Source organism: Chelonoidis abingdonii, chromosome 4 (assembly GCF_003597395.2).
Source record: "Chelonoidis abingdonii isolate Lonesome George chromosome 4, CheloAbing_2.0, whole genome shotgun sequence".
Classification (NCBI taxonomy): Eukaryota; Metazoa; Chordata; order Testudines; family Testudinidae; genus Chelonoidis; species Chelonoidis abingdonii.
In genome coordinates, this window is record NC_133772.1 from 102,985,316 (window position 1) to 103,008,802 (window position 23,487).

The 23,487-nt window shown below is 40.5% G+C and overlaps 1 protein-coding gene across 1 annotated transcript; it reads left to right on the forward strand.

Moving 5' to 3' along the window:
• Positions 1 to 4,313: 4,313 nt before the first annotated feature.
• Positions 4,314 to 22,911, forward strand: LOC116820692 (opsin-5-like). Its single transcript, XM_032773346.1, has 6 exons — positions 4,314 to 4,407; positions 6,248 to 6,453; positions 6,859 to 6,958; positions 10,937 to 11,041; positions 11,664 to 11,887; positions 22,444 to 22,911. Exons 1-6 carry the CDS (start codon positions 4,314 to 4,316, stop codon positions 22,909 to 22,911), a joined length of 1,197 nt encoding a protein of 398 aa, XP_032629237.1.
• Positions 22,912 to 23,487: the final 576 nt, after the last annotated feature.

Consider the following 23,487-nt stretch of genomic DNA (forward strand, 5'->3'; position numbering starts at 1 on the left):
CATTGCAAGGTATTTACATGCCAGATGTGCTAAACATTCGTATTTCACTTCATGCCTCTGCCACCATTCCAGAGGACATGCTTCCATGCTGATGATACTCATTAAAAAAAAAAAAAAAAAAAAAAAGTTATGTTTTAAATTTGTAACTGAACTCCATGGGGGAGAATTGTGTGTCTCTCACTCTGTTTTACCCACAGTCTGCCATATATTTCATGTTACTGCAGTCTCAGATGATGACCCAGAATATGTTGTTCGTTTATGAACACCTTCACTGCAGATTTGACAAAATGCAAAGGTACCAATGTGAGATTTCTAAAGCACTTCAACAGCACTTGACCTAAGGTTTAAGAATCTAAAGTGCCTTCCAAAATATGAGAAGGATGAGGTGTGGCACATGCTTTCAGAAATCCTAAAGGAGCAACACTCCGATGTGGAAACTACAGAACCTGAATCAGTTTTTCAGAAGCCTTCATTGCAGTTCATTTGGCTGTTTAAGGTTCTGAAAAATTTTACAGCTGTTAACCTGCTCATTCATCTGCCTGCCCCGTCAAAATTTCAGCATGAAACTGGCGGAATCCGTGGTCTTCTTAACTCACATTTATCTTTTTTGCATGATCATTAAATGTGTAACTGTTTTAATTGGGTATTGTAACAGAAACCATTTAAAATGTAACTTCATGAGCACTAAAACAAAATCACAATACAGCTCTTACTGCTTTGTAAGTCTAAAATTGAAATACATTATAACTATAGCACTTTATGGTGGATGCTGGTTATGGGGATTTTTTTTAATGCTAATTTCTCAGGTAGACATAGCCACAGAGTACACAGGGGAGTTTCTTAATTAGAGCAGCCTTGTAATGGCTGGATTAATATTGTCACTTCCCCAGAATAGTATATCTCTACAGGAGGTAACTCTCAGCCTGCCCTACCAAATCAGTACAATTTGAGAGGAATAAATTTCTTCAACTTAAATAATTACACAACATACGAAAAGAGAGGTTCTACTTCCTGAAATGGTGGAATTCTTTGGGGAAGGGAGGCAACAATTTCACGTGTGGTGTGTGTGTGTGCACATACATATTTTAATAATTTTATTTCAGAACTGTGAGATTCTGTGATTTGTTGCTTTAATGGTTGGAATTTTTCGGGATGCTTCTTCCCACAACCTTTGAATTTTTCAACTATCTTCTTTTGTAACATCAATTTTGTTCAAAGGGAAATCCTTTTGTGATACCAGTGAATTCTTAGATATCCCCACACAAGTATTGCATTTCATCTACTCCTTAAAACTTGAGTACAAAGTAATACAAGAAAACAAATGCATTTTAGTGCCATTTTATCCATAGGAAATATTGGAAATAAAAATCATCATAAGAACATAACATAAGAATGGCCCTACTGGGTCAGATCAAAGGTCCGTCTAGCCCAGTATCCTGTCTTCCAACAGTGCCAAGTGCCCCAGAAGGAAAGAACAGAACAGGTTATCAAGTGATTCATCCCCTGTTGCTCAATCCCAACTTCTGGCAAACAGGCTAGGGACACCATTCCTTCCCATCCTGGCTAATAGCCATTGAACATATACACTCTTTCATTATCTCAGCTCAGCAGTTTGTCTAGTACCTGTAACTACTGGCACTCCTCATCTTCAAAACAATCATATTTCAGTCCAGTTCTTATACTAACCTCGTCCCTATAGTATCTGAGTACCAGTAGTGCATAAAGCAACATGACTAACGTCTGTTATGTGTATCTCATCCTTGCTCTTATTCTCTACCCAGTGAGGAAATTGCATGTGCAGGTTTTTGTTTTTAATAAATTATACTCTGCTATGTGTTTATATTAGTGAAAATGAGGTCAAAGTAGTACATCTGGCACTTGGAATGGAAGAGAGTGAGTGTTGAGGTGGTTCTTCATTCCTATAGGAGTTTGTTCCAGAATCTTGGGCCAGCCTATGAGAGAGCTCCATTTGCTGCATAAGTGAGCTTTGCCCTTGTCGCGAACTGCTTCTGAGTGCTTGAGAAGCAATGTTGTTGACCACATACTTCAGCCCAACTCTTTTAGCAATTTCTTAGATATCCTGGGCCCAAGTCATTGAGTCCCTTGGGGAGAAAAGGACCAACATCTTGAATTTAACACACTATTCTATAGGAAGACAGTGTAATGAGCAGTGGATAACTTGTGGACACTGTAGCACAGATTGCTGAGGATATGTGCTTCTGCATTCTACAGTAATTGGAGTGTCCTGATGGCTGAGAGCTTCATGCAGAAGTAGATGTGGTTGTGTTCAAACCAGGAAGTGACAAAGGCATGTATAATTGAGCCTGGATTGTCTGCCAGACTGGGACAGAGCCTCCTTACCATCTGTGGTTGGCAAAGAGCATTATCCATGGATCCTGCTATGTGAGCACTTGACATCAGCAAGGAATCCAGGAGCACTCCTAAACTGTGGACTGAACTGACCAGTTATGGGTGTGTATCTTCAACCAAAGGACACTGCACTATGGCTGCAAACTCTGCAAAATGCCTTCCATTGTCAAGCAGCAGAAACTCTGATTTTTGCTTGGGTTCAGCTTCAAATGTATGGGCTTTTATCTGTTTAGGACTGTTTTCAATTTTAATATATGCCAGGTGATTTTTCTTATTGATTTCAAAGTTTATTCAATATTTAAACCACAGTTTAGGCAGATTTAGTTCCATTTCACATGTTCTGGAGTTATGATTCACATTGTCATTTTTTTCTAAATTATGTAGAACCAAGTTAAGCAAGCTTTTGCAACCAAATTTACCATTCCTTATAATTACCACCCCTTTTTGCAGGCCGAATTGAGTCTGATTACCCTCTGCTACGCCTCTTCAATTTTAGCAAAGTCCTGCCCACAGTATAGTGACTAGTACTGTATAAAGCATTATAATTGTGGTTCCACTTGTTACATCCACTGCTCTAATACCTTTTCATCTCTATGCAGCCTTACAAATTCTGATTTCTCTTTGGTTGCTGTCTGGGATTAATAGAAATCAACCATATAGGAGATCTTATTGTTGTGTCATTTGTTCTCTTCTTAACTTGTTTCCCTCGTTAAAAAAAAAAAAAAAAAAAAAAAGTTTCAGAAAGGGAGAATGTTTAAATCTTTAGACATGGGACACATTGTCAAATACTCAGTAAATTTCATTTGCTATCTTCCAAGCATCCAGAGGCACCTTAAAGCTTTGCTGTATGTACTTCGTCATTTGCTACTTGAGCAGTGCATATGTTTTATTATTAAATAAAGCTTTAATATACTTCTAAATAAATTTATAGTTCCTCCACAGCACACACAGTTTGGTTTTCTTGTTTGATACATTCCACACCTTATATTTTGTGTCAGCATCAAAACAAAGTACAGTAGAGTCTCAGAATTGCAAACACGTCGGGAATGGAGGGTGTTCATTACTCTGAAATGTTCACAACTCTGAACAAAACGTTGTGGTTCTTTCAAAAGTTTACAACTGAACATCGATTTTCAATCTTTACTATGCAGACAAAAATGCAGCTTTTAACAATCTTCATTTAAATGAAACAAGCACAGACATAGTTTCCTTACCTTGTCAAATCTTTTTTAACTTTCCCTTATTTTTTTTGTAGTTTACATTTAACACTGTACTGTACTGTATTTGCTTTTTGTTTGTTTGTTTTCATGTCTGCTGCTGCCTGATTTTGTACTTCCAGTTCCACAGGTCCGGTCAGTTTGTAACTAGTGTTCATAATACTGAGATTCTACTGTATTTCACTGGGGCATCTCTTTGTGAAAATTTCTAAAGCATTTATTGGTCATTTCTATCATCATTGCACTATTACATGTTCCTGTTAAGTGACCCATCTCCAAAAGAGATCAGTAGTAGAAAAAGGATGTGAGGGATCATGCAGGGAAACCTTTAGCAGGACTGTCTCCTCCATCATTCTAAGGGCTATTGAGGTTAAGAGAAAGCTCTTTCTGTGAAAGACAGATTTGGGCCATGTGTGGATCAGATCTTGAGACTTTAAACCAAGTAGCTCAGCACTTCTGATCCTGCTAATTATACTGATGCTGAGTGGCAGCTGAGGCTCAGTAGATGGTAGATCACTGTCTTACCTTCTTGCTCAGCTTCCTTTTTAGCACTTCCCACATAGTTGCTGCTGCTATGTTACTAAAGAAGTAAGTATCTTACTCTTGCTGAAGAAGAGTCAAAGAAGTTCTGTGAGATACTTATTTAAAAGAGAGAGAGAGAAATAGTTGCATCTACTACTGTGTTTTCGGAGTCAGAACTTTCCAGAAAGTGAGGGAGTGGTGCTGATGGACAGCTCCAGCTTATTGCACAGTGACAAGTCTGGGTTTGCTGTCTCAGAGGATTGGGAAACCATCATTGGGGTTTACTTGCTCACACTGGGTAAGTAAAAAGCAAATTCAGGCTGTGTTTCAAATTTTATTTTCTGTTCTTTACTCTGAAGAGAGATGTGCAGTCAGCTCATCACAAGTTTGTGGAAAATCGGTATACCTGTGCCTTCTCAAGGGTAAAATTGAATCTTTTGTAAATTTACAAATTGCAGTTATTTAAAAACAAAGGAAATGGACTTTACTTACGGTAATACTTGTATATTTGTTATCCAAAGACTAAGTCACAGCTTGACACTGAGAGTTTTACTTTTTGTTGCTGCTGCTGTTATACTTTGTTGAAGATATTTCTGGTTAATTTATCACTATAAACATCCAGCTAAAAATACATGAGAAATTGGTAGCTTTCAGACAGAGTCTAGCTTTAAAACATGAATTGAGTAGTGTAAAATGGAAACTGGAATTGGAGTAGGGCAGGAAATGAAAAGTGAAGACCCATTCTCTACATACTTACCCTTCATAGCATAGTACTACACCATCCTAAGGAATTCGCAATGATAAAATCAAAATTTCTCCCCTTCCCTTAGAATTAGAAGTTGTCAAAAACTCCTGGGATTGTTCCACTTTTATCTGTATCTGTAACAATCTGAGTAGATTATCAAAAACATCTGCTCTGTTTTGTCCAAAATACAAACTGCAAACCTAGAATGCTGTTAGTAGGAAAGATCTTGGTTATTGTTATAACTATGAATCAAACATTTTTATACTGAAAGCCCTACTACTAAAACGGAACTAAGTAGTTCTACATTGTTTCAATTATACATAATAAATGATAGCTACATGCATGAATAGATTCATAAAATAACAAACGCAAGCCTACTTTAATTCATGCAGTGAGTGAAAATTACAGCAAATTTAACAGGATTTTGAGACTATGAATAATACACAAGACAACTCCCTGTCTCCTTCCTGTGTAGACTGAATGAAGAAATCTATTCATAGTCTTTAGAAATATATTTTTTATCAAATTAGTTTGCCTTTATTTTTTAAGTTCACGTGGTCTATAATAGTGAATTGGAATTGTAGGATTATTTTCTAACTCTTGCGATAAATATTTTCACATCTGGAATATGTGTGAAGCCATGTTTTCCATCATGCCCCCTCCCGGGGGTAAATATGACTGAGTTGGACTCCTAATAACCTTGAGAAGGCCTTTTAGAATCTTAATTCACTTTGTGAATTAATTAGGAGATTATTTGCAATGAAAGTTTAATTTTTATTAATTGCAACCACTTGAGGCTCTTGTCAGACTTCTAGGAATTCCTCCTATTATTGCTCAATATATTTGTCTACCCCAAGATTTCTCAAACAGGTTACCGCGTCTGTACGGAAAGCCCCTGGCGGACCGGTCCAGTGTGTTTACCTGCCCCGTCCGCAGGTCCGGCCGATCGCGGCTCTCATTGGCCATGGATCGCTGCTCTGGGCCAATGGGAGCTGCTGGAAGCGGCATGGCCAAGGGACTTACTGGCCGCTGCTTCCAGCAAATCCCATTAGCCAGGAGCAGCGATCCGCGGCCAGTGGGAGCTGCGATCAGCTGGACCTGCGGACAGGGCAGGTAAACGCATTGGCCTGGCCTGCCAGGGGCTTTCCCTACAGAATCAGCGACCCCTGTTTGAAAAATCCTGGTCTAACCTCTTCTGTCACAGCCATCATCTGTAGCTCAGAATTGATGGGACTCCAAGTCAGTGTCAGTCAATGCCACAAGTTAAGGAAAGGGACAAGCCAATGACGTGACCTGTTTTTTCCTGCAAAAGAGGAAGTTCAAAATACCAATTAATATTTTCCTTTCAAATTGTTCTCCAGTTGTCCTACAGCACTGACTTTTAATTGCATAGGTTGGCTTTCTTGGCTTGGCAATGGAGGGGTGATCTTCATCATGTACAACCAACGACATTCCCTGGACCCTCAGGACTATCTCACCTTCAATCTTGCTGTCTCAGATGCAAGCATTTCCCTCTTTGGCTATTCAAGGGGCATTCTAGAGCTGTTTAATGTTCTTAGAGATGATGGCTTTCTAATCACTTCTGTATGGACATGCAAGGTAAGTGCATTATTTACATTTCTAGATTCTTAATCTTTTTCTGAATACTTAGAACCTAACTTAGTAACAGGAGAATGTAAAGATTCTTGTGACATTTGGTGTTCTATTTAGTAATTGGGTTTGTTTTAGTCTTGCTCCTGGATTTTTCCCCTGCAAAAAAAAAAAAAAAGTAATCGTTTTCAATTGCTGTCCTTAAGTAAGCTGTTCCTGTGCATGCGAGATCAAACGCAGTTAACCTAGAATCGAATATGTGAATAAATATTAAAAAGAACTCTTTCAAAATATTTAGTAGAAACATACTTAATATTAATAAATGTCATTTTGTGTGTTCTCTACTTTGAGATATGCCCTTTATACCAAGAGTTTGGATTTTTTTTTTCTCTTTCTTTGCCCTTTCCTTGTCAGGTGGACGGATTTATAATACTCTTTTTTGGTCTAATCAGTATTAATACTCTGACAGCCATCAGTGTCCTCAGATACATTAAAGGATGCCAGCCTCATCAAGGTATGTCAGCTTTCTTTACCAAACATCAAATCACTACCTCAAAGGTATAGTTTATTAAACAATTTGACAATATTATATACTTGACATCTTTAAAATCAAGCCTAAGAATTAGATTGAAAATATATTAATAGTTGTCTTTTTTACCTTGCTAAAACTCAAACATTTCCAGTATAATTAGGGGTGCACTTGTGAATACAACACTAAGCTTTGTTCTTTTACCAAAATCTAAATATTCCAGATGGAGTGCTGGAACAGGGCAAGCCCCAGACCCTGCTCCCCAGCATGAGCTCAAGAGCCAGACTTAAATGGTTGGTGGGATGGATCCAGCCCACGGGCTGTAGTTTGCCCACCACTGCCCTACACGCATCAACTCCTGGTCATGAATTTCTACTCCAAGTCCATAAAGCATACTTTCAATATAAACCCATTATTCCTTTGATCTTAGCTATACACACATCTTGAAAAGATTTGAGTCTTGACAAATAATAAGCTTTCTGTAGACACCTCATATGATATCCCTCATATAAATACCTTGTAAGATTTGTGTTTGCTATAATATGTTTGTCGGGTCTAAGGTCACAAAGAACAGAGGATGCATTGGCAAGGTGTGTCTGTCACACAAGGTTACCAAGGAAACCGTGAAAAGTGCACAAGAGAACAGGTGGAGACATAAAACTAGGAGAAAGATGTAAAGTTTTTGGGGAAAGATGTGAGGGAGGAACATTACGCGATCATCCATTACCAAAGCAGGTAATGAAGAAGAGGACTTATTCTTTCAGTTATAGTCAAGCAATTTTCTGATACTTTCCTGCCAGTGTTAGGAGTCTGAGTCCTCCTCATCACCACCACAAGAAGGTTCCTATTCCATATATGACAAAGACAATGTGTCCTTCATTTTCAAAGGCAAAGGATCCTCAAGTGATCGATGATGCTGATAAAACCTGGAAATGAAGCCAACTCACTCTTTTGTCAAGCAAGTTCCTAGAAAATTTCTCCTAAATGCCATGCTGGTATGAGTTAAAATTCTCTGGTTGCTACCAGCCAACCTTACCACCTAACAAGTACACCAGGTTTAAATATATCAAAAGGTACTGTTGCCCAGTGGGCTAGTTCGCCTTTGTCATATTTACTGCTACTGTAGCCAGTGGGTAAGCTTGCCTTTATTATTTTTACTGCTTTGCATGATATGCTGTTGTGCATTATATTTAGCAGTGTGGCAGAGCTCTGACCTTGCTCCCGTGGGTCCTGCCCTTCTAGGCGGTTTATGCTAGCCTCAGTGGCTCACTGTGACCCTCCATGTAGCCCTTCTCTCTCTAGGGCCAGGGTTACAGTCTACTGAACCCTTTTCATCATAGGCCTGCAAGGAGGTTGGTGAGAGAACTCCCACAGTCTCTGTTCAGCCTCCTGTCCTGACAGGGCCTGAGTTCCCCTCCCAGGAGATGTTCCTGTAATGGTGGGTTGGGGGGAACCCGGGCCCGCCCTCTACTCCGGGTTCCGGCCCAGGGACCCTAATGGTAGCAGTTGTTGGCAGCCAACCTTTCACTGCCAGAGTTACTACATTTCCCTGAGCCACTTCCCCACAGCTCTCCTGCTTCTTCCTTCATCACCCTTATCTTAGGGCTCCTTTAACGATGGTCTGAGGATGTCTTCAGTAACCAGCCCTTCAGCCATGCTTCCTCTTCTCTGGCTCCCTGGCTCTTCCCTGTCTGACTGGAGTGAGCCCCTTTTATGGTATCAGCAGGGCCTTAATTAGAGTCAGGTGGTCACATTAACTGAATGACCTCACCTGACTCTTTGCAGGTTAATTGGAGTCAGGTGTTCTCATAAGCCTGGAGCAGCCCCTGCTCTGGTCAGTCAAGGAACAGAAAACTGTTAACCCAGTGGCCAGTATATCTGCCTTCTGCTATTCTGCTGTACCCAACTGGCCTGGGTCAATCACAGCAGTAATGCAAGAAACCTACAGGCCTGAATCCTATAAGACATTAACTTCAGTAAATTCATAGGCCTCAAGCCTTATGTTAACTTTGAACACATAAACGGCCCAACAGAAAACCCCAGATATTTGGGGAGCCGAAAATAGAGTTTAAGGGGAAGTTCTGACCACAGGTACATGAGAAACAGCTAAGGGTAGCCTGTTTACTTGCCTATATATCTTTTTTTCTTATAACTTTCTTATTTTCTTATGGGTTTGATTATTTGTTTTATTATAATAGATGTATATTAGAGTATATTTTGGCTGTAGCACAAGGGACCCACAGGCCACATCCTGTATGTTGAGCTAAGGCAAAGTTAGCATACATATGTTTGGGCCCTTTCCGTTAGATAGATGGTAATGAACTAAAGCGTAAGGTCCATGTATGGCTGCAACCTTTAATATAGAGGAGCGTTAAAGCAGGTTGGCATGAGGGCTTTCCTGAGTTCATACCCTTTTAAACTTAACAGGTACACCACAACTTGGAACTTGGAAAGGACAAAAATAACAAATGTGATACCTAATCACAAATGGGCCATGGTAACGAATTGATGTATACGATAGTGAGTTGAGATCATTGATATATTAACCTATAGGAAAAAAACACTCCAACATTAGTAAGGTGAGGAAATACAAATAAGGAAAAGGGGGAAAATCCCCTATTGAATATGCGTCAAACGTAGCAGCATTAGTGTAACATATTATAAAAGTGGCATGCTAGCCTAATGGCGGTAGGAGAGAGAGATGTAGGCCTTGGGAGGTGCCAGAATGATGGCCATTGGTGTTGATAGGGAAGGTGATGATGATGAGGAAGATGATGATGAACATTTCAGGCTGTCCTACAAAAGATAGTGTGAGTATATGGGTGTGTAGATGTACATTCTGTAGTATCTTTCTCTACCTTACTGACTTGGGGTGTTTGCACTAAATGTATTAATAAACTACATTTGTAAATATAAAAGAGTTCCTATAGTGTGAGTGTTGCAACTGTGCACATCAAGATTCCCAGCTATATAATAATTTGAATAATACTGGACCTGATCTTGGGGGAAGAACTTGACAACCCTCAAAGTGACAGCTGGGGATTCTTAAGTAATCAATATAATTAATACATAAACTACTGATCAGCCAACAGTACTTAGAAGTAAATTTTCGCACGTTCAGTCAGAAAATTCCTTTTTACTTATTTATTTGTAAAGCAAGAGAAACAAACATTTACAAATATTTGTATTGTAAATTTACCCCCACATTAAGCCCTCTTTATACCATCAAAGCAGTGTAGAGGGGCTTCAGTATAAATAGGAATCTGGACCAAAGTTCCCTCTAAACTGAGCAGCCATGTGGCCGTGCAGCAGGCTATTAAGGGCCGTGCAGGCACACAGCAGAGAGAAGTGCCTCTCCCACAATCCCAGTCCTTGCCGGAACTGCCGTGCTGGGGAGAGGCACCTCTCCCCTGGCTCCGCCAGAACTGCCGCAGCCTCTCTCCCTGCTGCAGCCTGCACCCCAAACCCCTCATCCCTGGCCCCACTCCAGAGCCTGCACCCCCAGCCAGAGCTCTTCGTCCAACACGCACCTCTCAAACCCCTTCCCCAACCCTGAGCCCCTTCCCAGACCCCGAGCCCCTTCCCAGACCCCAAACCCCTCAGACCCACCCCCGCCACACATCGCCTCCATATTGGTGCACATAACAATTAATTCCACACATGGATGTAAAAAATTAGAGGGAACATTGATCTGGACTACTATATTGGCAAAAAAAGAAGGTAACAGTATTTCATTAATAGAACTGCTCTTTTCATATAATCTATTAAGTGAAGAAATATTTCCTTCAGCTCTTAACTTTTGTTAGATTGCACAATTTAATGTACCTATTTTCTTATGACATAAATGTTTTTTAACATTTTCTCTTCTAAAATTCTTATAAAATTCTAGGTGTAGCTGCAAACAATCTTTCTTGTTAATCTATTTTGGAGATCAAATTTGTTATCTTTATCTTTTACCTACAGCGCACAAAATTGATAGAAAAAATATTACATTAACCATGATTGTGATATGGGCAACTGCTCTTTTCTGGGCCAGTGCACCACTTCTAGAGTGGGGTAGCTATACAGGTGAGTGTTCATTTCTACAGAATTACCTATATAGAGAAAATTCTTATCCACCATATGTGTCCATTAAAAACAGTAGTAATCGTGAAACTCTGCAGAATATTACTAGACAGTGTGAAAGTGAGTAACCTAGATGATTATGAAACCAACAGTTACTTTATTTCCTGCATGCCACATTCCTTTGATAGTTGAGTAAATGAGATTGATGAATGGAAAAACAAGGAAATAATATACGTTTCTATACATAATAGTCTATACATAAAGACAGAAGTGTCTGAATCTCATTTTCAAGAAGTCCCCACTAGAGCACTTTGGTAGTTTAAACTTAATTTATGCCCACTTTAAGGCCTCATTACACTGTTAATGTGGAGTAAATACAGCCCTCATGTAAATGAGAATTTTGTTTTGCAAACAATTTGTCAATAGTCGAAAATAACATTTTCTGTGCATCTTAAATGGGGAATCAATTTTGTTTTGAATAGATGCTAACTATAGAAGTGATGACACACAGCTTTTTCTTTATAAACCTGTCTAAAGACTTCGTAAATTGCACATCGGTTAATACAATCCATAATTGTTTCAGATAAAGGGATTTGTTCATACTTAATATGTTCAATTTTTTCAGACCACAAATATGGTACATGTGAAATAGACTGGATCAAGGCAACATTTTCTGTTGTCTATAAGTCCTACGTGATTGGAGTCTTTATATCTGGCTTCTTTATTCCTGTCTCCATCATGGTTTTCTGTTACATGTCCATAATAAAGACTGTTAAATCAAGTCACAAGACCACAAGAGGTAAAAAAATTAGTCAAAGGCAGCGGCTCATGGAACGAAATATTACACAGGTAATGGACAATTCTTTGCCTACAATATTGCATGTTACATACATATCTGATGTAATTTAATTCTTAGAACAAATGCTAGATTTGACAGAAAAGAAAATGAAAATCCTTTTAGTTATCCCTGGAACAGGCACACCCGTCACATTGCAAAATTTCCCCTACGTTTCCCTACCAACATACCCTAATCATTTTAGAGATGAGAGGACAGTTTGGTCTGATTGCTTATTCAATTTTCAGCCATCCTCCTGAGTCTGCCAACAAAGATATTATTGTGTACCAGTTGTGATGTGGAGTCCTGGCTGAGACCTGAATTGAAACCCATCACCACATTTCATGTAGACTATTGAACAATCCCTTACATTTGTAATGTTTGCAAATGATACAAATGAAATAGGGTCTTCCTTATCTTATATATTAAAAATATATATACACTTGGACTGAGTTTGAGATGGAAATAGAAGACAGGTTTGTTGAAAAGCTCTGGGTAAGGATGACAGGGATAAAAAACACAGGTGATGTCATGGTAGGGGTCTACTACAGACCACTTCACCAGGAGGAAGAGGTGGATGATGCTTTTTTAAAACAACTCAAAAAATCATTCCAAGCACAGGACGTGGTGGTGATGGGGGATTTCAACTACCCAGACATCTGTTGGGAAAATAATATAGCAGGGCACAGATTATTCAACATGCACTTGGATTGTGTTGGAGACAATTTTATTTTCAAAAGATGGCGAAAGCTACTAGGGCAAAGACTGTTTTAGAATCCCTTTGAATCCTGGCCGCAGCTCCAGCGGATGGGCTGGGGCCAGGATTTAAAGGGCTCAGGCTCCCCTCAGCGGCAGGAGCTCTGGGCCCTTCAAATCTCTGCCCCAACCCCGCAAACCTCCAGATTTCCCCAGCCACCACAGCCCTTGGCCCTTTAATTTGCCCCTGAGGGCTCCCAGCCACCTCTTCAGCTGAGTGTCCCTGGTTGATTTAAAACCAAGTATCACCTCCCCACCCCCAACCTTCCTTTTTGTCCCACAGCTGTTTTGGTGGGGCAGCGCTGAGGAAGGAGAGTTTGTTTCTGCAGGGCCGGGAGGTGCTGGGGGGGTTGTTTCTGCAGGTCCAGGGGGTTTCGGCCCTCAGCTGTTTTTTTTGGAGTAATGTGACCCTCACCACTTTATGAGTTGTGCAGGCCTGAGCTAGAGCCCTAAAGGATAGCAAAAAAAACATTCTATAAATACATTAGAAGTAAGAGAAAGACCAAGGGCAGGTAGGCCCATTACTAAATGAAGGGGGGAAGCAACAGAAAATATGGAAATGGCAGAAGTACAAAATAACTTCTTTTTTTCACCAAAAATGTTAGTAGCAATTGGACATTTACCATAGGGAATGCCAGTGAAAATGAGGGAAGATCAGAGGCTAAAACTGGGAAAGAACAAGTTAAGAATTACTTAGACAATATGGATGTCTTAAAGTCACTATGCCATGATTAAATACATCCTAGAATACTCAAGGAACTGATTGCGGAGATATCTGAGCCATTAGCATGGAAGTCAGGAGACATTCCAGAAGACTGGAGAAGGGAAAATATAGTGCCAATCTATAAAAAGGGAAATAAGGACAACCTGGGTAATTATAGACCAGTCAGCTTAACTTCAGTACCTGGAAAGATAACGGAGTAAATAATTAAGCAATCAATTTGCAAACACCTAGAAGATAATAATATAAGTAACAACTTGGATTTGTCAAGAACAAATCATTCAGACCAACCTAATAGCTTTCTTTGACAGCATAATAAGCCTTGTGGTTGAGGGAGGCAGTACATGTGGTATATCTTGACTTTACTAAGGCTTTTGATACTCTCTCACATAACTTTCTCACAAACAAACTATGGAAATATAACCTAGATGGAGGTACTATACAGTGTCTGCATAACGCATGGGAAACCATTCCCAGAGAGCAGTCGTCAGTGGCTCCCAGTCAAGTTGGAAGGGCATATCCAGTGGGGTCCCACAGAGATCAGTCCTGGGTCCAGTGCTGTTCAGTAACTTCATCAATGATTTAGATAATAGCATAGAGAGTATACTTATAAAGTTTGTGGATGATACTAAGCTGGGAGGGGTTGCAAGTGCCTTGGAGGATAGGATTAAAATTCAAAATGATCTGGAGAAACTGATGAAATGGTCTGAAGTAAATAGGATGAAATTCAAGAAGGACAAATGCAAAGTACTCCACTTAGGAAGGACCAATCAGAGGTACGCATACAAAATGGGAAGGAGTACTGCAGAAAGGGTTCTAGGGATCATAATGGATCACAAGCAAAAAAAGCAAACATAATTCTGGGCCATATTAGCAGGAGCGTTGTAAGCAAGACATGAGAAGTAATTTTTACTCTACTGCACACTGATTAAATCTCAACTGGAGTAAGTCTCAACTGTAGTTCTGGGTGCTCATTTCAGGAAAGACGTGGACAAACTGGAGAAAGAGCAAAAAAAATGATTAAAGGTTTAGGAAACGATACCTGTGAGGGAAGATTCAGAAAACTGAGTCTGTTTAGTCTGGAGAAGAGGAGACTGAGAGGGGACATAACAGTTTTCAAGTACATAAAAGGTGGTTACAAGTAGGAGGGAGAAAAATTGTTCTTGCTGACCTCTGAGGATAAAACAAGAAGCATAAGCCTATTGTCTTAAATTGCAGCAGAGGTGATTTGGTTGTACATTTGGAAAAACTTCCCAGCTGTCAGGGTAAACACTGGAATAAATTGCCCAGGGAGGTTGTGGAATCTCCATCATTGGAGATTTTAAGGGCAAGTTAGACATACAACGGTCAGGGATGGTCTCGATAATAGTCCTGCCATGAATACAGGGGACTGGACTAAATGACCTCTCTAGGTCCCTTCCAGGCCTATGATTTTGTCTGTACATTTGGTTTCTCCATTCTAAACATTCTATTCACGGTCAATCACTTGCCACCATGCTCCAATGAGTTCTTCAAAAGCAGAAATTAAGATAACATGGGACTATGAGGAAGATATGCATGTTTTTCACAAAAGCATGGAACCTCTGGATTGGGAGGTATACAAGACCAGATACATTCCTCATTTTTCTGGGCCTGTATCACCACCTGTCTGGAGGCTACCTTTGTGATGTAGTAAACAGTACCAATGAAGGGTTGTGGGTGCAGTTGATAAGACAGTGGTTCACAGAACCCCTCAACCAGAAATAAGTAATATCAGAAGATACAAAGACACTTACTTTGTAGAATCTGTATGGAGGCTTAGATGACTAGCCCACAAAATTTCATCATGAGATCCCACAACACTTCTCTGGCCATAAAGATATGTATCAGGTGAAGTAAACATGTATTCCTGTAGAAGCATTCTCTTCAAAACTAGTGTATGCTGCTTGGAGAGCTACCTTGATCCTATATCAGAGAATATTGAGGCTTTTTGTCCTTACTCTTATTATCTGAAAGCTCAGGAGGTGTCACCTTGACACAACTTTCCTGATCTGCAGGAGAAGTCTGGCCTGTTAAATTGGAACCTCTCTTGATAGAAACAAGTTTGTGGTTGGGAACAGGAGTCATTGCTGGATCCATTGCAGGCAGAAGCAGTAATAGCTACACAAACTAGCAACAAAGAGAATGTTGAGGCAATCAGCCAGCCTTAGAAGGTTCAGGAGCAGGGAAAGAAAAGACAGAGAGAAACAGGAAAAAAGTAGGAAGAAGCACCTAGTTTGGGGACCTGCCATTTGATCAGTGGAAACAGTGAAATTAGAACTGTAGCACAGAATGGTAGTGGTTCATATCAAATGTTTCAGATGCCTCTCTCATTCTTGCAGCCAAGACCAACCCAAATGCACCTTCAAGATAGGAGGAGGTACAAACACACAACAACATTAATTTTGGTATTTTTAAAACAAATCTTTAGTAAAGACGTAACCACTTAACACCAAACAATTACTCGCTTGCACAAATAATTCTGAACTGGCTCTTTTTTATTAAGATAACTGTTTACAGAGATTCTGCAGCTAGAATTCTACCCATGTGCACATAGACTGACTTCCTGGTGCCTCCTCCAAACTCTTCTCTCTTGAAACACGTACACCTCCCTCTGAGTTCTATGCAGGGCTGACTCTAGGGTTTTTGCCACTCCAAGCAGCAAAAAGAAAAAAAAAAAAGCTGTGATCATGATCAGCTCTGCTGCTGCCGCTTCAATCTTTGGTGGCAATTCAGCGGCTGGTCTTTCGCTCCTAGACATAGTGAGGGACTTGCCGCCAAAGACCCAGATGTGCCAACCCTCACTATTGGCCGCCCCAAGCAGCTACTTGCTGGGCTGGTGCCTGGGTCCTGGTTCTATGCAGGTTGCTATGTCAAATCGAGAATGTGGAACAAACTTATTAGGTTATCTAGTTTCATATGCCAATGCAGGATTTTGCCTCTTTATGTTTTCCAATGTTTTATCCAGTCCAGCTTTAAATGACAGAAGTAAGTGAGGTTTCCCCAGTTTCTTTTGGATCTGTACCACAGTCTAACATCACTGTTTCCTTGTATTCAGCCTAAATTTCCCTTCACTGTGTCATACCATTATTCCTATTGTTAGAACCCTTCAACAACCTTATCCTCAGTAAAGCCCTTGAACCATGATCTATCATGGTCTTAATGTTCTTCTAACACTTTTAAATGATTATATTCCTCTCCCTCCTCTACCCTGAATCATAATTTTAACCAAACTACAGTAAGCACATTAAGGGTATAGTACCCAAGCTAGCTTTGATCTAGCTTGCTCAAATGACGGGAACAATGAAACCATTGCAGCATGAATAACAACACGGGCTAGTTGACTGGATGGCTTAATATGTCTCTAATCTCTGATTCCACATATGAAGCACAGCCATCATCTCTTCTTTTAATCTACATTATGATTAAGACCGTGAGTTTGTCACAGAGGTCATGGAAGTCATGGCCAGTGTGGTTGGCTCCGGGGCTCCCTGAGCAGTTCAGGCAGCCCCTGGGCCAGGCGCACCAGCCACTGCTGGAGCAGTCTCGGGCCGCTGCAACAAGAGGAGTTTGGATAGGGGGATGAAGATTGGCTTACTTTCAGGAGCAAATACTGAGAAGGACAGAGACATTGAACCATGAGTGCATAACAACACAGCTCCACAGCAGAAACCCAACTGCAAGTTGCTAACACAATGTACATCCGCTGTAACAACTGGTGTTAATGTACACAGTGTGACATGCAGCAACAGATAACAAACTTAAGCTGCTGCACATCAAATGGGAACGAATCCCCAACAATGCCATGCAGGTCCATAAGTAGGAGGGTATGTTCCCTCAAGTACATTTAAAATAGAATGAACAGATGTCCTGATATTAGGGGCTTTGTCTTATATAGGCAACTATTAACACACCCCATCCTGATTTTTCAAACTTGCTATCTGGTCACCCTAAATTAAGGCAGCTTCACAGAAAGGATAAGAAGATGCCCCTCCTCACAAGCACAAGGCAGATGCCATCCTCTGATGCCAGGCAGTGCCAGGATGTGTGCATATATGGCATTCCTCGTTTCCCTGGCCTGCTGGGACCTGTATTCATGTGTGTGGGATCTTGTTGGCTATACAGTATTTCCAAACCAGATGTGTCCTGAGCCCCTCTGGGATGAAAATACTTTTTTTTTCACCCCCACAAATGTTGTGCAGTGCACAGCAGGTGACAATCATATGAACTGCAGTTGGCACATTAGCATCCAGATGGATGTGTATGTAGCACCAATGAGCCTTCAACCTATCAAACACACATGTCTCAACCATTCTGCAGATACTTAGCTTTAAACTGAATGTCCTTTTCCCAGGATCACTGATGTTGGGGATGGTTTTATAAGCCAAAGCAGGAGTGAGAATGCAGGGGTCCCTAAAACAACAATTGGCACAGACACATCATACCGAGCAATATTGTTTCAAAGGAATAAATCCCTTCTTCTCCCCCTTAAAGTACAATTCTGATCTCCTCAGTGTCCTAGCATCATGAATCATTTCAGTCTTCCCCACATTAGTATAATACCTGAATCTGTCTCTGTGGTTCAGTAAGCCTTGCAGAATCATGGAATGGTAATCTTGTCTGTTCACATACTCATTTGGCCCTTGTGGTGGGCAAACCATTGGGACATGAGTGCCAGCAACAGCTCCTGCACAGTTCAGAAACCTAAATCTCTGAAAACCGATGATTATTTCTGGAACTTTTCATATGCTAACCGTTAGCACCCATGAGTAAATCACAGTGTTGATTGTCTCAAACACCTGCATTGCCACAGCCCTAAAGTGGTTTGTCATGAACCTGCAGCTTCCACAGGGCAATAACAACCTGCTTCTGAATCAGTATGGCTTTCGTGAATCAAGTGTTCTGCCACTGGAGGGTTGGAGCAAGCGCCTCACATAGCTTCTTGAAAGTCTGTTTCCTCATGCCAAAGTTATGAACCCACTGTTGGTCAACCCGGGTTTCCAAGCCAATGTGATCCCTCCACACTGTGCTGGTTCTCCTGCTACAGAAGTGACGGTCAACTAAAGGGCATACCATGTCGTGATCAGGAGTAAATTAGTAAATGCATAGGAGCCAGGTAACAGTATCAACACCACACAACAACATGGTTCCTAGAGCACCTTCCTTCCCCCCTTTATATGTTCTAAGGAGTTTGAAAACATGGCTGGCTGGTTGATTATAAATCCCAACCAAAGAATTTTACTAGTCAATCAAATCTATAATATGAATGGATAAGTATCTTAATGCTGAAATCAAAATTCTTATTTAATGTCTGGAGCACAACCTCAGAACCAAGTATAAAGCTTCCTTCTTAGATTTTAATTCTTATGTGATAGCTTTCTCCCCTTTTCCCCCCAACAGAGACATTACAGTGCAGACTTTAAAAGACCACTCTTGATCAGATGAAGTTTGACAACTCTTATTTATCAGGAATTGTAGAGGAGCATCTTAAATCTCTCAGGACTTTTAGACAAAGAACACATCTAACAAATATATTTATAAAACAACATTTAAGGCTATTTAAACCTCAGGAACATTTCTTTCTGGCACCTTCCACATGGACATGGACACACCCCATGCTGGCACTCAGTAAAAAGGCTGGGTTATCTCTCAGTTAATAAAATACCTAAGACAAGAGAAGGGGAAAAGGAATAGCAAGGCTTTGGTTAAACTGCAGAGATTACAGTGATACAGCTGAACTGATGCAACTGCACCTCTGTAGCGCTGTTAGTGCAGATGCTCTAAGACGGCGAGAGAGAGGTCTCCCAGCAACTTAATTACTCTAGCCCCCATGAGCAGCAGGTAGCTGAGTCTGCAACAACACTTAGGTCAGTGTAATTTACATCACTCGGAAGTGGCTTATTCACACCGCTGAGCAACACAAATTTAGTCCATCATAAGCTGTGATGTGTACGTAGTCTAAGATACTTAGGAAAATAAGGGGTTTGCAACTCTTCAGCTCTCACTGTCTTCTGGATGCCTGTGATGTAGGAGCTGGAAGTGCAGTCAAGGAATCACAAAGTGATGTTCTGCTGGCACTGCGCTTCTTGTCAGTGGGCCTCCTTCAGGTGCAAGGAGAGACTGATCAAAGGCTGGGGTGTCCCATCTGTTGTTGGTGTGACTTCCTGGCCTCAAGTTGATCAGTTTTGGAGCTTCTGGAACGTCAGTCTTCCCTCAGGTGGCTTGTTGACAAGAAAGGTAAGGAACTGGCCTTACCCTTTGTTCTTATGGTTTATGAATTTCTCTTGCTCTGCCTTTCAGCACCTCCCTTCAAAGTCTTGGGATAAATCAGGTGCTGCTAATTTGGAGCAAAGCAGCTTGGTCCAATCAGATTTGAATTAGATCATCATTAAAGCCAGTCATATTTAATCCAGGAATTTAAATAATAGCCTATGTTTTGCGTATCAGAGCTCATTGATCTGTGAAACCCGCCCTACCCCAGCCCCAATATCTAAATTCCACATACCACTTTGAGGATGATGACATGCTGTTATCTAGGTGAAAGATTTTAAGATGATATTATGTCACCAATTTATGGAACATTTGATATAAAATCCCTATAGTAATAGCTACTAGGAAACACCACAGTAGTACAACAAAACAAGTTGCTCAACATTCATTCATTAACAAAAGTTGAATAAATTCAGACTTAAGATAAATTTGGTCACCTCCAGTCACATGTTCTTATTCTTATTGCAAACAGGAATTTCAGTAATGGAACTGGACTACGGGTCACACAGCTTAACTTCTGAATGCTAAATCTTGTGCAGTCTGCAATGGAGGAAATGTCAGAGAGACAACCACCCTGTGTCTGGAGGTGGGGTTGGGAGAGAATTCCATGTGGAGGAGGCTGATCAGGGAGGCAATAATGTGAAAAGTCAGCAAGGGAGTGAGTTGTTTGTGTGATCTGAACTGTTCACTTGCCTGCGTTCTAGTGTAACATTAACTTTTAATTTTATGGCATTCTAATATTTGTGGGTTTTGAGAAAAGTGAAAGCCTCTTAGATATTCTCCCCTTAACACCAGCTTCATTCAGTTATTTGTGGGGGGTTTTTGGCCCGTGAATCTATTTATTTATTTTCCTATAAAAGTTGTGGTTAAACCTCCCGCTCTCAATATTGGTAACAAAACAGTTTGCTCTCCTAGCACTTCATCCTGGAGATGTATGATTCAGGTGGTGGCCCCACCTGATCTAAATACAGTGGAGCCTATTTATATGTACAGTATCAAGCGTGCATAAGCTCACCCAATGAAATGTGCAGCCAATTCCTCTAATGTGGAGCAGAGACTCTTGACTCCACAACAAATAAGACGATTGCTTTCCCAAACATCATTAAAAAACCCAAAATAAACAAAAGGGATACTGTGATGTCTCAGACCAGTATAAAAACTCTTTTTTGTGTATGTTTACAACATGTGTTCAAAGGGAGAGAGCTGATTTTAAAGGCTGTTGCCACAACTGATAGTTTCTGTTAGTAAATTTCTTCAAGATTCTCCTGATGGATCAAGTCAAAATATTCTGTGGTATGGCTGTTGATACTAGTGCACTCTACTCCCTGAAATCAGGAGAACTCCTCCTAGAAGGATACCTGTGATTATGGCAGAGCGGTGACTCATAAGATAACAAATGCATATTATTTTTAAATGGATATTGCATTAGGTTTTTAGAATTATTATTTTATTCTGCTTCTGCTTTTGCTCCCCAGAAGTGGCAACATGTCCTTCCCTCAGCTCCTAGTTCCACACGCTGCCTCCTCCCACAGGCACTGCCCCCACAGCTCCCGTTGGCCGGGAACAATGACTTCTGGTCATTCAGAGAACCATCTATAGTTTTAAGTGGACTTTTGCTGCCCTGTGTTGATTGGCTGTTACTCCAACCATCCCCCTCCCTCCCAGTCTCTTCATGACAACTTCACTCCACAGCTGCCCCTTCCTACCTTCTTCTCCCCTGCCCTGTCCCATCTTCCTTCTCTCAAAGTCCCTAACTCTTCACTTATTCTCTCCTAACTAAACCCACCTATCCTCGCCATTCCTCCCAAAATAATAATAATAATAATCATCATCATTAGATGTCAGTGACGACAAGGAGCAAGGGTAGGAAAAAGATTCTGGCCCTCTAATACTGGTGTGACTCTTAGAATAAGGAAAACCTCCATTTGGGCCATGTCTTAGATACTATGATGCTGACCACACTAAAAAATCTATAACTCAACCAGATGCTGTGTACATTTTAAATTAAATGTAAGTTCTTTGACACAAAGAACTGTTTTTTACGAATGGACATTTCTAGCCTTCCCAACCTGCCTCTGAAAATCTGTGTATTTCTGGTTTCAGTTAGACTTTTCAATGTTTTTTGTACATTAAAGATGTGCTTTCCTCGTATCACCACCATACTGCATGTTCATATACCTCCTGAAACGTTCCTTAAATGACAGCACAATTTGCTGGCCATACAACATTTCTGGCAACAACATAAGGTCTCCACTGTAAAATTTTGTTTTATTATTTCCACTCCTGTAGGACAGATCATTTTGATTATGAAATATAGTAGGTATAAATGAAATAGCTTTTACATTTAAGTACTCACATAGGTCTATGAAATCAATGTACTTAATAAGGGTGTCAATGGTGTTCTATCTAACTGATGCAGACGGTGCAAATTATTCTGATGGAAGACTTTTCTTATTCATTGGAGTTAACACTTAAATTGCCCTCCTTTTTCCAAACCTATTTTCCAGCCATCAGAGTGTGAATAAATGACCAAAATTATAGTCCAAGTGTGTTTGAAGGAGACCCAGATACTCTCCCATAGCTTCTTAATTGATTCTATTTAGCTGTGAGAAACCAAGGAAGAATTTTCCTTTAAATTTGGTAGATAATGGCTAGAGCTTTGGAAAAGTGCCTTTTGGATGAGTAGGTCTTTTAATAGTTACAAAATGTAGAAGCGCTTCTAAAAGCTGAAGTTGTTCTAGAATTGTGACATTACAAATGTAGTGTTTACAGTTTTGATGCTCCCATGTTATTTTTCCTTCTCAGGTGTCATTTGTAATTTGTTTTGCCTTTTTCCTGGCATGGTCTCCTTATGCAGTAATCTCTATGTGGTCAGCATGTGGGTTTCAAGTGCCAGAGCTCACCAATGTCCTAGCCAGCCTTTTTGCCAAATCTGCCAGTTTTTACAACCCACTTATCTACATGGGAATGAGCTCTAAATTCCGTAAGGACATCAGAAACCTTTTCCAGTGTCTCAACCAAGACAAGGATTCAGCCCTACAAATGCCAGTACAGATGTTCAATCAAAGAAATAAGGCAGCTGTCCTCCTGAAACCACAGAGAGAGTTTGTGTCCAAAGTTCCTGAGGCTGAAACACCAGGCTTAGACATGGATTCATTGCCCAGAGACAATCCTTTGGCACAGGAGAACCCTTCATTTTGTTCTCCTGTTTCTAATCAACTTACCGCTTTTGGAGTAAAAACAATTCAAAGGAAACAAAGTGGATCTGGCTGACTGACTTTGATCTGGAGAAGGTGAAATAGGGACTTTTTTTTCCCCCGAAGATTAGATTTCCACAGCAAATGACCTTTGTCTCTTGTCCTCATCAGTCTGCTAATATTTCACAGACGTTTACAACTGTTCTCATGTACAATTTCTCAGTGACTAAAAAAAGCATAGCAAAACTGAGAATTGGTTCATGGAGATTAGTTTTTGCCTGTTCTCCCTTTTTTAAATTAAATTAGCACATTACTAAAATGAAGGTATTTGTTTATTCCTTACAAATTGTGCATCTCAATATATGAGTCCTGTACATGAACCCCCACCCTATTTCTGTTTTACTCTATTTCCCTATGTGGCTTGATTACATACTGGTCCAAAATCCAGGATCTTATTGGAGGATCTAGTGAAGACCTGCTACACTGATGGCAGATCGCTCTCCCATCGACTCCTGTACTCCACCTGAATGAGACGCACAAGAGGAGTTGACGGGAGAGCATCTCCTGTAAGCATTGCATAGTGTGGACCCCGCAGTGAGTAGAACTAAGTACGTCAAGTGCAGCAATGTTGCATAACTTACATGGATCTACC

Coding starts and splice junctions, on each gene's coding strand:
- LOC116820692 (XM_032773346.1), top strand. CDS start 4,314: ATGGACAGCTCCAGCTTATTGCACAGTGACAAGTCTGGGTTTGCTGTC. Junction 6,959..10,936: donor AGGATGCCAGCCTCATCAAG/GTATGTCAGCTT, acceptor TTTTACCTACAG/CGCACAAAATTGATAGAAAA. Junction 11,888..22,443: donor TGGAACGAAATATTACACAG/GTAATGGACAAT, acceptor TTTCCTTCTCAG/GTGTCATTTGTAATTTGTTT.